This window comes from Equus przewalskii, chromosome 9 (genome assembly GCF_037783145.1).
Source record: "Equus przewalskii isolate Varuska chromosome 9, EquPr2, whole genome shotgun sequence".
Taxonomy (NCBI): Eukaryota; Metazoa; Chordata; class Mammalia; order Perissodactyla; family Equidae; genus Equus; species Equus przewalskii.
In genome coordinates, this window is record NC_091839.1 from 81,422,507 (window position 1) to 81,439,939 (window position 17,433).

The 17,433-nt window shown below is 34.5% G+C and overlaps 1 protein-coding gene across 20 annotated transcripts in view; it reads right to left on the minus strand.

Moving 5' to 3' along the window:
* Positions 1-348: 348 nt before the first annotated feature.
* Positions 349-17,433, minus strand: part of BCLAF1 (BCL2 associated transcription factor 1) — a 28,939-nt gene continuing 11,854 nt past the window's right edge. For 8 of the 20 annotated variants that reach the window (XM_070557306.1, XM_070557315.1, XM_070557307.1 and 5 more), the window contains 8 exons: positions 17,187-17,356; positions 14,752-14,857; positions 13,614-13,698; positions 11,033-11,208; positions 9,758-9,938; positions 8,506-8,652; positions 3,093-3,305; positions 349-2,933 (listed from right to left, as the gene is read on the minus strand). In XM_070557306.1, coding sequence (XP_070413407.1) covers positions 2,928-2,933; positions 3,093-3,305; positions 8,506-8,652; positions 9,758-9,938; positions 11,033-11,208; positions 13,614-13,698; positions 14,752-14,857; positions 17,187-17,356 — 1,084 coding nt within the window. In that variant the 3' untranslated portion in view covers positions 349-2,927. Of the gene's footprint in view, positions 2,934-3,092; positions 3,306-8,505; positions 8,653-9,757; positions 9,939-10,736; positions 10,900-11,032; positions 11,209-13,613; positions 13,699-14,751; positions 14,858-17,186; positions 17,357-17,433 lie in introns of all 20 variants that reach the window. The other 12 variants (XM_070557319.1, XM_070557310.1, XM_070557318.1 and 9 more) reach the window with 3 other exon arrangements.

Consider the following 17,433-nt stretch of genomic DNA (forward strand, 5'->3'; position numbering starts at 1 on the left):
CTACATTTTCAGAAAGGAAGAGAAGTAATGCTGATTCTCCATCATAATATTACGGCTGATAAGTTCCTGTATTAACATAAGAATAGGAGAATTAGACTAGAAATCTAGAATTCCTATATTCTCTAATAATAGCTTAGAATTATCCACTGCAAAATTTCCCATGTTCTCAGGAGAATAAGAAAAAATAATAATTAGTGGTTTAGGGAGTTTTATAAAGTATTTATCAACCCCTCAAAAAGTCACACCATATACCAGTAATCCTCCTAACAGACAAGTTGGTATTCTAAAATCAGTTGTGCAGAACAGACACAGAAACAGTCTCAAAATCAGGTAAAAAAACAACAGCTATTACCACTTACGACATTTTATTGGCATATGACAATTTACAAGAGTCCCTGTTGCATTATACATCACACTGAGTAAGAATCGTTTAGCCGTCTACATTCATTCTTATTGGGTAATATTTTTTCTCAAATTCTAATTCCCAACACTTGATTTTACCTGTGACAAAGGGAACAAGAGGAATTCCTTAAAGCAGGCTGCAATCCAAAACGCATATTTTGTTGTTATATTAAAATTCCTATGATGCTGAAAGGTATACAGACCTAAGGACTGAGTCATGGCCTTCTTAAACAGCTTTCTTAATCCTTTCTGGAAATATCCTTTGGTTCATTTTTATTTTCCTCCTCCAGGCAAAAGGAAGTCTGTTAGCACGGGTATCAAAGAGGTATTATTTTATTGTAAACAAATATCCTCACCAAGAGGAACCATTCAGCTTTTGTAACACGTCATGAAGTGTGGAGTTAAACTGTGGTTTAAAAAAATACATGCAGGCTACGTTTGATATGCTTGGCTCTGAAAAAGATCGCATCCACGACAGCATTCTACTGCAGTTCTTACAAATCACCCTGCGACCATATTCAGGGATGACACTGTCCTCAATTTTGAGAGAATAAAAGTAATCAAATCATGGATATATTTGAATTAAAGCAATTTCATTTAAATATAACCTGCTGATGGGACATAGTAGCTTTATTCCAACTCCCTATTAAATAATTTCTCAGCAAATTCCCTTTTTCCTACTGTCTCAAGTGAAAAAGCAAAACTACACATTTATAGTCATGAATAGAGAGATTCAGTGTCTAGCCAAATACTAACTGTTCAAATAAAAGCTACAATTATTTGTATAAAATAAAGAGGTTGTGAAAATTCTCCTATAGTGGAGATCAAATCCGTGTTTCTTTACCATGTTAAATATTATTCTGACCAGGAGAACATTAGCTGTGTCCCGATTAATGCAACACATACCTGCTTTGACAGTATTTCCTCTTCTCTAACAGAGAATTTCAGAAAGAAAAAATCAATAAGAAAAATCATACAATACTAAGGATCTTAGGGCCACAAACATCACACATATTGTGTTTTCTTTTCATTTTTCCCCTTACAGCTTTTAGCAAATGCTCCTGCTAATTAAGATGTTAGAAGCATTACAAATCATCAGGTGAGGATGAAAGAGCCATGTTATTTAAGATCTTTCAAAGTTTACACGAACAGAATAAGCATCATCTCCTTTTAATGCAAACATATACAAACAATTCGGTTGGTGAATTAACAAATGGAATTTGATGACTCTTATATGTGCTCATAATGCAGAAAGACTTCACACTGAAATTCACTATCTTGAATTTTCATTCCTTTAAAAAGAGCTATCAGCATAAACATAAAGATAAAGGACCCTTAGGAAAAAAACCAAAAAGCCATTTTATAAACTGCAACTGAAATAGGGAAAAAAAATAAAAACCAAGTTATCAGATCAATGCTGCAACAAACTTCCTGTCAAAACTTTTTATTGATGACATTTGAAAAACAAGTTACTTAAAATACTACAAATGAACAGTATGCTCCAATTGCCTATTTTTCCTTATGGTCAGACTATAAACTAGTGAGTCGGCTGTCCAAAAGCTCAAATAAATATGTAAGATATGAAATCAGGTACATCTTTTTAAGGTATCAAGTTATTCTGCAGGATAATCCTCTTCCATACTAACACCAAGAATATAGGTTTTGTTCTTTTAAAACTCAGACATTCTGTCGGAATGGGGCTTTTATTTGCGGTATTATGACATTCCAGTTTCCTCTCTCAAATAGCCAATATCTAAGACCATGACTCAAACTTTCAAACAAGAATAGAAAGAAAACATTGAATTCTGAACCCAAATAGTAAAGGCTCCTAAGAATGGTTTTTATAGGCCACTGCTTGCTTTCAGTAAAAAAAAAAAAGAAAAAAAAAATTCTCATACTTTTCAACCTAACTTTTAATTGCTTGTACTTTTTAGCTACTGGTGAAGCTTTTTGTCTTCTCAACCATTCGCTCAAGTGTTAAACTACCTTAGTTTACCAAAGGAACAACTTTTTCTCTGGTACACTTCAAAAATTAGTCACCCTACAATGTAGTGTGTTTGAATTAAGGAAAATGTTAAGCAGACGCATATAATTAAAATAATTAGTGTGGTCTCTAAACAACTTCGGTTCAGGGATTTGTATGTAGAGCTAACGTTTACTTCAGAATAAACATTGACAAACAGGGAGGGAAGAGAATCAGAACTTTCACAGAGCTGTACTTGACCATATCTTATAGACAAAGCAGAATTACAATGCATGTAACAAAAACAGTAAAAGTATTTTTTTAAAAGTTGATAGTTACAAATATGGTACGTAACAATTTTCTACTTTATTTCAGTACGATTTTCAACATACAGTCTACTATTTTTTCAAGATATTTGAAGACTTAAAACAAAATTTCTATAGACTACTTGCAAACAGTAAAATTTAAGTAAAATGCTTACATTCTTATTTGAAAACAAAAATCAGGTAAAAAAACGGTAGGTGTAAGTTCTGCTCTCTGTTGCAATCTCACTTCAGATTTACTATTCCTAAAAAGAAAAACAGAGAAAATAGAGATTAGCAAAGGTGTATAGAGTGAAAATGATCTATGTTCTATAACCGTAATTGTTCCTAAAAATTAAATAATTGGTGCACCAAACACATGCAAGAAAATCTGTTAGAATCACTAACAGGTTGAAATTTTCTACCTTTTCTTCTTTGCGTCTGTCCTTCTTTTCTTCATTATTTTCCATGGTCTCTTCTTCATCTTCAACAATCCCGTCCCCTTGGTATTTGTCATGAGTCCATTTTGGACTGCTACCTGATTTTTTGAAGTTAAAGCGCCCTCTGCCACGTTGAAAAGTACCACGACCTCTTCCTCTTTTGGCCCAATAATCCACACCATCATCTCTGTCATCATGCTACAGAAAGGTTAAAACAATCATCACTGAAATGTCTTTCTTTGTAAGACAGATAATTATATTCCCAATCATAAGACATGGTATAAATCTTCTGAAGATTGGATATACGAGATTGGTAATGCTCTAAAACACAGTAAAACAAAACCAATAAAACAGAACTTTTCAACAAAAATATATTCCATTTTCAAAGCGAATAATTGTATCCTACTGCTTAGTAACCCAAGCATTGGGAGCTGTCCAGACAATTTTTTGGAGAAATCTCAAATGCTAAACTACTGCCGATTTTCAAATTTTTGACATTTTTGCTTTCCATTATAATTTCAATCTAAGTCCACTTGTTATTACACTGGATGCAAATGAGATAAAATAATATTTTTCCCCAAAAAATTACCTTAGTCATAAAAATGCAGCAAAGTCATTACAACATTATCAGTTAACATTTACTAAGTAAAATAAGTGGTATGAATTATACTTTACATGTAGGAACTGATTTTAAAATCCTACAAAGATCTAAATTTAAATCAGTGTATATTACACATCAATGTTCTGGTCTAGGGATCTCACAGGCTAAATGGTCCCCAGAGTAATATCTCAACTTATTTCTTCTTCACCAATCTCCAGTACTGCAGCTATTACACTCCAACTTTAATTTTTCATCAACTGTATCCAAATACACATTCCCCAAATTACCAACTGTTCCATTAATCAAAGCAATCTGCAAAACTGCAAAGTACTTGACTTTGTGGATAAGTAGACGAGTATTACATCCCAAAACACAAACGAAAAGCCAAAGTTCTCCTCTAATTTAATTAACTGCTGCCTAACTCAAACTTAAGCTTTTAAGTTCACCACCTACAAAAACAGGAGATGAGGCAAAATGATGCCTCTTTAAGAAACAAGCATAACACAAACAATGTTGCATAACTATGGAATACCGGTATTGATCTGCTCTCCCAAAGTCACTAACCTTTCTCCAAATATTACATATGATATATGAGCACCTTTTTCAAAACACAGAATGTGTCTTTGTGCATATTCATAATACATATGACTCTCCTGCACGACTTGTAATTAGAAGACTACATGAAAGAGCACTTGCCAATTTCTAATCTCTTTACTAAACCAGTGAAAGATCACTAGCTAGAGGTGGGCATAACTCCATAAAGAATGAATTTAGGAACTATCAAAAGTGTAAATTTCAATATGTCAGAAAGTTTCATTGTAAACCTGAAATAAACTATTTTAAATGTCTGCCACTCAACATGATGCCCATGCAATCACATAATTTCAGGCTTCCTTTTGGCATTAGCACACCCAGCTACAGTTCCTGCAGCCTGTGGTGTTTATATGGTATTCCATGGATTTGTGGGAAGAAGCAGAGGCATGAGTTTCAATCTTAACAGGAACTGTGTGAGTTGACTTCGTTTTAAAAAAGGGAGAGAGACAGCCTTGAAGGAAAACAGGGGATCTGTAAAAGTGCCTGGCCCAGCCTCTGACAAGTAAACATTGATTGAACCGTGGCAACAATGTTTATATGGTGTTTACTAACAGTAAGGCACTGCTCTGAGCACTTCCCATGTATTTATTCAGCTAATCCTCAGAACAACCCTGCAGAGTACTATGACTAATCCCACTTTGGATATAAAGAAACTGAGGCACAGAGAAATTGACTAACTTGCCCAAGGCCACAGAGCTAGTCCTTCCACCACCCCTTATGCCCATCACCCACAGAATACACTTCCCAGGTATCTTAGTGGTGGTAAATGAGTGCCATTTGAGGGAGCTAAGAGTTAGCAGACACACAAAAAGCAACGGCAAAGCTAGACACTGGAGTTAAACTAGGCATTACTTTTAAATATACAATCATCTGAAACTAGATAAAGAAAATGGCAGCTAAGTGATTAGGGTGTGTTTTTCAGAGTAATCTGGATGCTACCTAAGTGACATTTTGATACTAAGCATACAAACGCTTAATCCTCAAATTCTTATATCCAAGATTTTAGTCTTATTACAATTTTTAAAAATTAATTCAAAGATAAAGGGCCAGAAAAGTTTGATATTTATAATACACAGCCAAAAATATGTTAACAAAGAAGGCCACATTAGAACCAAGACATTCTGAATCCTCTCATCTCTTCTCTATAAAATGATCAAGTTTCAAAGGGTTAATTTATTAAAATTCCAACCCTGAACCTCCTTCCCCACTAGGGACTTTCTCCTCCTCAGACAACAGCATTAACACTGAGAACTCGCCCACTTCAGCACTTCCCCACTTGCTCCAACGCTTCATATACTCACCCCTCCACAGAATTTCAGGGTCTAGGACTATTACCTTTCCTGGAGGACTTAGCACTAAAAACATAACCATATCTTTGTATACATCCAAGTTTTGAGATGGAAAATTTCAGGAAAGAATGCAATAAATGTTACTATTACTTAGTATTGTTGGAAGAATGATATGGTGCCTTCAGCACCCTGGCTCTGGAGCCCAATGCACGGGTTCAAACACTGACCCCACTCCTACTGGCCATGTAACTTTGGTCAAGCTGCCCAATCTCTGTACCTTGGATTTTCCATCTGTAAAAGCAATGGCCCCCCCTCAAGAGGATTTTGCAAGTATGAAATAAGTTAATACACGTAAAACACTTAGAATGGTGCCTAGCATAGTACATATGCTGAATGAACGTTATCTATTATTATCACCAAGTATTAATGTTTCGTTACTATGGGCAAAATTTTCATGCTGGTTGAGTATTCTAAAAGAATCCAGGAGAATGACTATAGTATTTGACTTCATTTCTTCTGAATTATATTTTTATCTCTATTATAAACCTAGCTGTCTGAAAAGTATCTTTACAGAAAACAAAAAATCTTTTAAATTTAAATATCCATGTAAAATCCAAAGTTGTCATTTACTTCTAGTGAACATTAGTCTGTGACAAATGCATATGTATGTCTTATATAGAAACAAAGATTTTTAAATATAGCCCAGAATAGGAATGTATAAAATGCTACTGCTACTTATAAGTGGATAAATTCTTAAAATAACACACACTTTGATTAGTAAAACTACTAATTATAGGCCAACCTAAAATGATTATGTCCCAATTTAAGGTAAAAGCTATATCAGATTCTGAAAGTACGCCACAGAAAGACGAAGGTCTAGCTAAATTAAATGTACGTAAATGTTAAAGGTGTTAAACAGTTAATTACTATCTCCTTCTTCACCTCTCATCACTTCCCTCAACTTTCTGACCTTCCACATTTGCTCCACTGTCTGGCACTGTTACTTCACTCCACACCCCACTTTTGAAAGGCTGGCCTTTTAGTCTCTTCTCTTCTGACTGGGAGATCTCACCATGGCTCTAACTGTGACCTGTAAGAGGATGGCTCCTAGATTTCTTTTTCCTCTCTCTCTATCTGCACTAGCAACTATCCATTGCACATCTCCACTTGATTTCTCTCAGGCACTACAAGAACAGAACTTAATCTTCTCCTCAAATGGGCTTCTTTCCCCTGTATTCCGCATCTTAGAGAGATTCCTTCTTCTCACTACAAACAGGCAACTGGTACATCCCTAAATAAGTCCTCATAAACGTTACTTTAACTTTCCTCAAATCTAGCCCCTTAGGTTCAGACACTCAATATCTCTCATATGTAACTGTTCTCAAAACCACGGTTTTTCTAAAATCTGCTTAAAATCCAAATGTATTAAAACATCATGGCCTTCCACAACTTGGCTCCTGCTTATTCTCAATTTTCCCAAACTTACACCAACCATCTAGGCACCTGGGAGTTCTCTGTAGGGGAATGTTTCACTCCTTGTGCTATTTCCAGTACACCTGCCCATCTTCTAAGCTCAAGATTCAAGCCAGTTCCTCTAGCAAGTTTCTCCTGATCAATCTCCCCTTCGCAGTAATCCACTATTTCCACCTTTGGAGGAAATCCCCCATACAGATTTAGAATTTCTATTTCTCCATTACTGGTCTCTAAGCCAAGAAATGGAACCATGGTATTTGTCTCTCCATCCTTAGTACTTAGCATAAAGAGCAGTCTGTTAATACATAAATTCTTAAATCAAAAAGAAAACGGATCCTTTATACTTTTATATAACTGAATGAAATGCCTTTCACTTTCTGGATTATCAGCTCAAGTAACCCAATCAATGATAAATTTTGCCTCAGAGGAGGCATATGTTGAGCCAACATATTATGTGCGCTGTAAAAATCTAACTTTTTTGGACTCTTGGTCATTAAAGTACCCAAAAAAGAAACAAATGGAAATTAACTTTCAAAACAACTATATTGCCCATTCTCCAAACAAAACATAGATCTACTTCAGAATACAGCTCTATCTTTTAACTTAGCAAATATGTCATGGTCATTCAGGTTTATTCAAATATATTCATAAAAAGCCAAATGAAAGACACAATTCTGTAAATCCAGCACTATTTTCCATCTTGTTTCAACAAAACAATTAGTCCTCAGAACTAGTCTCTGAAACATGACTTCTCTGAGAAGCTATAACAAAAATGAATACTTCTGGTAAAAGTTGGGGTATTTTCTTAAGTCTCTGTCTATAATGCAGGACAGACTCTTTTCTCCCATGCCAAACTGCAAGAAATTTCCATCATTACCTAGAGAATCTTTCAGGACCCACCTCCTCTAGCTTCATCCCTTAGAAAACTATTTCAGGGGGAAAAGCATTACAAGGAAGCATAAACTAGTATATCCAGCAACTTTCCCATAAAGTCATCTTTCATCTTCCTTTTACTCCAATGAAAGTTAACAGCCTCCCTGAGATCCTTAATTACATATACTGTGAGAATTCTTCTCATCTTTCACTTTAAAAAATCGCTATGATGATGGAAGGTAAATCTTAATGAGAAGTGTCTACATCTTTCACTGTCTTATAGACAGATATGAAACATGCTAATGTTCTTTCCTAAATGTGGCTACCAAATCAGGTGTATTTTTAGGTTACCCTGATCAGCCCACAGGTGATGTTAATAAAGTATAAACAGGACTAAAGGGACTGACATTTTCAAAACTTCAAATCATCTGGGTAATGAATTTTTAACAAGGTTTCTGGCATTACGGTGAAAGTTCTCATGGTAGTGGATACCTGTACTCAAACGTATGCACCCAGTATGCTTTGAAAATTAATGCAAACCAAATAAACACAGATTTCTAACACCCACCAAGAAGTACTTCTTGCTCTTTGGGGTATATTCTGGATCCCATTCCTCTTCCTTCGGTCTCTTTTGAAAAGTAGTATTTGAGTTGTTTGGACCAGTATTTGTCCCAGCAAAAACTCCTCTGGCTCTTCCTCTGCCTCTAATTCGAAACTGATTAACATTAACAAAGTTGTTTAGTAATGCAATAAAAAGGTATTTAGTTACATGCAAATTCTAATTTTACTGCAGTAACAAAACAAATATTTCCTAATTTCCTTCCTAAATCTCAATTTCATAGCCACTGAGGATGGAAAGCATGGCCATTTTTACATCATAGGCAAAAATTCTGCTTACTGAAAGCTGAGTAAGTTAAGAAATGCACGGTCAACCTAAGTGTTAGAATATTGCACTTTCATGGCCTGAATTAATATCCGAAAATAATCATGTTGGTTCTTTTCTCTTTTACTAGCCAAAAGAGTTGTCTAATTCCTTTGAATTATCATAGGAGCCCAATGTGTTCAACTACATCTGTCACCATATAAGCAAAGCTCATCTCTTTTCCAAATTATCTAATTAATGAACCCTACTAATAACCAACTAGATACTCGCCCAAGGTAGGAATCTGAATCTAGAACTTAAAGAGTCAAGAAGATGCACTGCTATGAAGTCATTAACTCAATAACTCTAACAAATTTATGGAAACGTAGGGACAATGTGTATGCTATGTAGAATAAAAAGAAAAGTTATATAACTTCTATGATTCACATATAAGGACTTGAAGAAAATAGGCAAAAAAGGAAACAGATGTAATACAGAGATGAACATATGAATTTTTTCAAAGTTTTAAAACATCTTTTCAAAACATAAGTGATTAAAGACTTGGATCTAAATCAGTAACTTTCCTTGACTCTTGGGTCTGTAAGCGCTATGTACACTTACTGATCCCAAAGTTAAGAAAAGTATCTGGTTCATATACATGCTTCTAGATCTCAAAATGGCATCTCTCTTATGTTTTTTCTAAATCGGGCAAAAACATTTATTTTTCACTCTGTGTACAAAGAAAGCACTGATTCCCGCTCCAGCCCTTCCTCCCTTCCCCTAAATGGCATTTCTTAATGAAGAAGATACTTCAAATACAATCTCGTTTTTGAGCCTAATTCTGATGTAGGAGTAAGGACTCACAGAACAATGTCTAAATCATGTACTTTACTTTCCTTAGGTACAGTGCTCTACGGTAAAGTGCTATCAAACCATCAGAGACAGTTTTATTACTTACAAAGGTTCCTCGTGGTCGGCTAACTCCCGCAAAGCCTGAGTATTCCTTCAGTTCATGATGAGTTTTAAATTCTTCTTCTCTTTCCTTCTTACTCTCCTTTTCTTCTCGAGAGCTGGGAGAAGAAGGTGATGCTGATGAAGATGAAGATCGAGAATGATCTTGCTCTCTACTTTTATGTTTACTGCAAAATAAAGAAAAAAAATAAGAAAATATGTGCTATTTTTAAAAAGATAAGACTTTGTTGTATCTTATAATAAGAGGGATATTTTTAAAGTCAAAAAAACTATCCCCTATTAAAATTATCACATAACTAAAATGATTGGGTGTTAAACTTTGACAGTCTGTCTCCATTCTCCTTCAGTATCTGTTTTACATCACTACTGAAAAACAGGCTATGGCTTGCCAGTTAGAAACTAGCAGTCTGGAAACTTCAAGAATAAGGTTCAGTTCTTCAATATTTTTAACTTATTTTTTTGTTATTTTAAGGAAAGAAAAAGAAGAGTAGGAAAACGTAAGAATGTTCTTAAGGCAAGTTTCAAAATGACTGCAGTTTGTACACCCTGAGTGAGAACACCTGGTATGGTTTGGGCCATAACTCTGTTATTGAAATAAAAAGCATATGACATTACAAATACAAGTCATAGATAAAAAACCACAAGTAACATCCAGCATTTACCTAATGAATAGCAAGAAAAACGATCATCTATGATACTTAGTATTCCTATTATTTATTTGACTCTACATGATGCTAATTGAACACCCAAAAAGGCCATACCTGCAGTAACTCTTACCACTGCTAACAGTATCCACGGAAACATTACTTTGAAAGACTAAGACACATTGCTATTCATAACAACTAGTCCTTCCTCCCCCCATCTCTCCCATGTTAAACCACTAGTTATCAGTTTAAAATTCTTGTACTCTGGGTGTTATGAGTTGAAAAAGTGCGGAATCAAGCATAACGAACCAAAGTTCTTACACAAACTGTTTCTAGAAATGCACTGCATTGAAGTCCAACCTCCTGATGTAGCCTGGATAATAGGACACATTAATTTGTCATTTTTTTTTTCAGTGTTAGCTTGCTATTCCAAAGTTTTTGTCCTCATCCACCATAAGCCGTGTAAAAGACAAATACATTTTTGCTGTAAAACAAATAATTTTAATTGTTTAAATTTAAACGTTCGATTACACAGTCAAAATTGAAAGCAATTAAGCTGACAATTATTAAAGGCTAATTAGAAGCTAAAACCTAACTCACACAGTTTTAACAATTACCTGTCATCTTTGTAAGATTTGTATTCCTTGTACTCTTTTGGAGTTTTTTCCTGCTTTCTTGATCCACTGGATTCCCTGGAGCCCTTGGAATCCCCCCGTTCTTTACTTCTTTCTTTTCTCCGACGATCAATGTCATGCCGAAGATCAGCAGAATCACACCTTAATTTTTTATCTCCCTATAAAAGATAGATGTAAAATACAGATTTCAGGGGAGATATAGAAAAAACATATACATATATATACACACACAGAGCCAAATTTTACGCCCGTTTCTAAAGTGGTATTTTAGTATCAGAGAAGAATGGGTCATAACATACCACTTCCATACTTAGTTTTTGTTTGAAAATGTACTCCACTGTTTTACCAAACATTTGTGTACACAATGCAGTGGAACTGGGGAAGTTATTAAAAGCTAAATTATCTTGCAAATGTCATAGGTTTTTGTTCAAACCAATCCATAATGAACTTTTGTACAGTAAAATAATTATTTTTCCACTCAGCATATCCTCCTCATCATCCCTCACTCTTTCAGATGATGTTGCTTTTTCTTTTTTAATAGTTGAACAACGATAGACTCTGCAATCTATAGTTGTGGTGTAGCCATCTGCCTATAAAGTTAAGAGATTCTAAATGATTCTCATTACTTAAGCCTCATTATCATCAAGCTCTTCCCAAATAAATTGACCAACCCAATGAAAATCACTTCAAAAATAAGAATTCTGCAATTTCCATAACATGCAAGTGAAATATGATTAATGAAACCAATTGAGGTTGAACAGGGTAGAAACAAAGCCAGAAAGATATTATTCCCAATCCTGTACTCAGTATCTTGGGCCATATACTGCCCTTTCTCAATTCAGGTATTGCAACGGACATTAGTTTAACTGGGTCACAATTCACCTCCTTCTTGTTCCATTGCTTTTTCAAATACTATATAATTTAGGAAGATGGAAAGAGGCATCTAGGAATGAAGAAAAATTATACATCAGTAAGATGCTAAGCAATGTGGACATCCTTGCTAGTATTCAACAATAAGAAGTACTTACTCTGGGAAGTCTAGCTATAATATTCATAAGCATTCATAAAACTGAAAGTATAAATATATCTCCAAACAATATCAACTACTCACCTATTTGCTCCCAGGGTAACAAAGAAAAAATCTAACCAAGATCAAAAACCTTCCTATTCACCTAGGTATTTTACCAAGCCCACAAGTAACAAGACGATGTAAGTCAAAGTACTTTGTAAACTCCAAACTCCATATACATTAATTACACATTAACATACATGTTAATTATCCATTCAGATAGGAAGATGAAAAATAAAAAGCAATGTGTTATCCATCAGTAATCTCCTTTTTTTCTCCTCCAGAGCAAAGTCTGGTCTGAGTAATGAGGAGAGAAGCAAGATACTCACTGTGTCAAAGCACAAGGATAGAATAAACTGTTGGCAAAACAAAATTAACCAACATTGAACCCAAGGTATTCAAAGTAAAAGCCAAAATTAGTATTCACTTCTCAGAATCTGTTTTTCAAAGATCAATATGCCCCATGCAAAGATACCACTTTCTTTCTAAGCTCTAAATTCCGTATCTGTTAACAGCATGCTCTATTAAATAATGTGTATACTTCAACTGTTATTAACAGCTTCTAGTAATCAAAGTGTTAATGTTTTCATAATAGTCCAATTATTCAACAATTCTGCAAGACAGATGTATTCTCATTTTTCTGATTCGAAAGCCAATGTCCAAAAAGCTAACATTTTTCCAAATATCATAGAGACAGTACTTGTTGACAGCGAGAACTGGAACGAAGCAGTACTCCAGAGCCCCTAACCTTTCTATTACGACACAGTTGCTCCCTTTCTACTCTCCCCACGTTTCTACTAGACTTTTATGGCCAGTCACATGACTAGTCTACCTAGAAAATGTCCATTTCAAATTATTAGAGTGTTATCAAGCAGAGTCCTCCTAACGACTGAATGCCATTCTCACAGAGGGCCCCTACGCTGTCATTCACAGGCTCCTCTCAAATTTAAAAGCATTCTTGCCCCAATCCACAAATATTCCAACAGTGACACACAGTTTTTGTTCCAAATGCTCATTTGTAATTGAGTTCTTAGAATGCTTATTTCTTAGTCCAGATCAAAAATGCCCAGTAATAGGAATTACTTCTTGTTCTCTGTGTGAAGAACCTAGAAATATTTAGGCACACATAAATTAAGGAATATTTATTCTGGCTCACCCATTTCACCTCAAAACTTTATAGAAACCCTAATATAATTTGTATCTTTGCTTTTATAATTTCCCTTTGTCTACCCATTGATTCTCTACCCTTTTCTTATAACTAATTTCTTCTTTTCGTTAGCATTTTAAAAAATTACTCTTGGTTTAACTTAGAAACATAGTATAGTGTCAGTTTAATTTCTTCTAAGAAGGAACACTATCATAAATATATATAACATATTCACAAGTTAAAAATAGAAAATATCTGTAAACATTTTGCTCAGAAAAACTGTGCTTAGTAAAACATCATTAACTAAGCTGAACTTAACACGAAAAAAATGTCCATTCAAAACATACCTTTTGATTTTCTTCTTTAAAAACTCTCTCTTCCCCTGCTAAACGAGTATGCTTCCTCAGGGCACTTGGAGAGATGTCAATTCTCCTTAATGTAAAATAAAGTATATTTGTAGTCACATTTTTACAGTTTCAAAAAATCCTCAAAATTATCCATTTTTTGTAAAGGAAACACCAGACAGTTATTTCTCTCCCAAAGGACTAATTTAGCATAGTAAGAGTATTAACCTAATTCCTAACAGACAATTAAGAAAAACTGTTTATTAAAAATGAACTAAATTGCTTCAGCCATATTATTTAGATATAAATGAAGCCTGATCTTTTAAAACATCAAACTTATTTTATCATCAAAAAAGGAAAACTATGTTTTGATTAAATTGAGGATTATTTTGTATCAATTACCATACAACAGTAACACATCAATATCAATAGGATTATTTGTTCCTAAGTATGTCCAATTTTACTACATATTCACTGGCTCTTTAGTTCTGTCTGGGCCTTTCCTTGCCTTTTTAAGCTAGTGTCAGTTGCAACTCCCCAGTGGTTCTTCACCAGCCACCATCAAAATCAGACCTACTACGTAATAAGCACTGAGTTAGATACTTCATAACCAATACTACTAATTGTCACCACAACCCTGCAGAACAGATAGGGTTATACTTATTTTCTAGATGGGAAAAAAACTAATGCTCAGAGATTAAATAACTTGTTCATCACAGTCCAATGAAGTGACAGAGCCAGGATTTGAACATAACTGTCTGACTTCAACATTCATGCTCTTTTCCTGAAAAACAGTTCTGCCTCTCACCAAGCACTTTTATTTTACAAACTTACTGGAAGTAAATTAAATTCAAGGGTTAGTCTAGGCATCCAACCCCCTCCCAAAAAGCAAATGTGGTAACTATTGAATTCCATACTGGGGAGCAATAAGAGTATTTTAGTTCTAACAACCAGCTTAAACCAAATAAACTGAAAGTTAAGAAGAAACAGTAAATTACAAACTTTTGAGGACTACAATATATTTATTCAAGGTATAGATCAGGAATGAGATCAAAGTTCCTTGGTATCATGAAGATAGCACAGCTCTAACACAATCTTGTGTAAACAACGTCCTTCCACGCCCACGCAGCAGTGCACACACCTGTGGATCTCAGGGCTCTTCTGGCGGGCGCTGTGCTCTTCCGTGGCTTTCTGATACGAAGTGAACCTCTCGTTTAGGGTCATTGCAGCAGATTTGAAGTATTGCTCTGTTGGTTTAGGAGAAATACTGCCCAATTAATTGTCTTTACTTTAAGAGAAATTTTCATTTGTGACAGAAGGGCGTGTAGCAGGTGAAAAGGAAACAAAAATACTCAAGAAACCTAGTAGAAGAGAATCAAGCGTTACAGAGAACTCCTACTCTGGCCCTTTTAACTTCCTGTAGCTCAATAGGGCTACTGACACAAAGTCCTCACAGGTCCCTGTCAATACTACACACACTCCAAGAATAACAGATTAAATTGAGAGATCTCTACTTCCATTTTAATAATGCACTACTTCCTCAACTAGAACAAAAAGAAACAATATGTGAAGGGCCTTATACCATGCCAATATGAACCAATGAAGTTCCTTCAAGTAATCATTTGCAGAAAACAAAAAAATACTGATATAACTACACACCAGGTTCTGGTAAACTAATAGAATTATTTCATCAAGAACTACGTTGACAACAAAATCTGGATTTAAGAAAAAACTGAATACTGCCATTTCAACTGGAAAAATATTTTTTAAATTAACGTTCACTAACACTCCAAAAATCTGGCATCTTGGCAAACCTGACAGCACACTCAATATTATCATCTTGTCTTTCTTTTAACGATTTAAAAATTAGTAATATCAATACTGATTAGTTTTTTAAACCAGTTCAAGATACGCTGTGAATGTAAAATAGAAAGACATATAAAGTCATGAAATGTTACGTTACGAAGCAAGCTATCCGCTTAACAGGTCAACATATATCTGTGTCAACTTACCGCCCAGTATCCAGCACATGTCTCATAACCAATCATTAAAACTTGAAACGGCCACTACAAGGGTAGTGCCTCAATCATAATTCCATGAAACCCAGGAATTTGAGCTAGCAACTCAGTTTTTATGCCATTTTTGCCAGGAAGACAGAAGATTCAACTTTGCCTGTATCTTTCAACAGCTATTTTACTTTGAAACATGGATTTTGCCATTTCAAAACATATTCCAGGACCTAGTTACAATGAAAAAGAAAACATCACTGGGCATTTTCAGCTCTATAGTAAGTAAGAGCTGTTTAGATCGGTTGCACAATACCAATAATGAAACATAACTACAGTTCTTTAAAAAAAAAAAAAAAGAAAATGAAAAAGAAAAAATTTTATCAAAACCTGATCTCAAAATCCAGCAATAAATTGTAAAATGTGGAGACAGGTCAAAAAAAGGTGAAAAAAGAAAAACTGTTAATGTTTTATATTTTACGTAATGGTAGTATGGTCATAAACTGGTTCACAAACCTAGTTATAGCCAAATAACAAAACTCCTTTGTTACCATGTTTAAATAAAGACAGTCAAAAAGAAATTTATTAACTATTCACTGTTTTGAAATATCCAGTGCATATAAAAACTGCTAGTGACAAGTTTCAGCTATTATAATGAGTTGTTCTCATGCCAAAGACAAACTTTTTTTAAAAAAAGGCTTTTAAGACCACAGCCATGGAGATTCCCAGGTAAGAATTTATTTCATAATAAGCAGCCTTATAAACACAAAAACAAAATAACAAAAACAAAACTTAACCTAATTGCCCAAAAAGTCATACCCTAAAACCTTTGAAAAGCAGTAACTTTGTAACTCAAATTACACAGTGGTGAAAGTAGAAGATCATTACTTTAGTTGAAATGAACACCCTTATCTTTAGGACCTAAAGAAATGTCATCATTATTATCCTAATTAGTCATTATTCACGTAAGCAGTACTTATCTAATACACTTACAAATTTCTTGACCTATTTCCCCTTTAAAAATCCTAATATATATTTTCTGCTTTACCATTTAAAAAAGATAAGTATTATAACAAATTAAGTAACACAAAAATATAGAAAACTAATACCATTTTTCCACTGGTTACAGGTTTCTTTAAAAGTTGAGAAGAAATTCTTAATAAATAATAGTAGCAATACTGCCTCACTTTGTTATAAATGTATGCCAAGAGTACATTATCACATATGATACACAAGCAGTAAGACAATCTGTAAGCATTCTGCACTTACAATATAACAGCACACTTCAAAAAGACTTTTAGCATTAAATCAATCTACATCCTGTTTCATCGTGATATAGGCTTGGAAGGTATGTTTTTAACTATTTAGCATTTTAATCACTTTTTATTAAGTATCTTTATGGGTCTTAATGCTAGCAAGAATGGTATCTCTTTCATGAAACACTATTTTTCCAAATGTTTAATGGTGTCTAGGCATCTTGCCAGCCCTGGGGTACATTAATTATTAGGCACAACTCGGGTTTTTTTTGCAAGAGAAATTTAATTCACAATACTAAACATACTAAACATACCTTTAACATGATGAACCAAGGACACAATGTGTTGAATAAATGACTCTGAAGTGCTTTTGCTGGCCTGTGGCAACTTAATGTGGTCAAAGATGGATCGGAATTCTTGCTCCTTCTTGACAGAATGGACAAGTGTACTAGCAAGTAGCCTGTCTTTAGTCAAGGAAGCAGGTCTGGAGCATATCGGTAACAAACACACACACACACAAACAAAATATACCATAGGTTTGAATATGAAAATTGGAAGTAT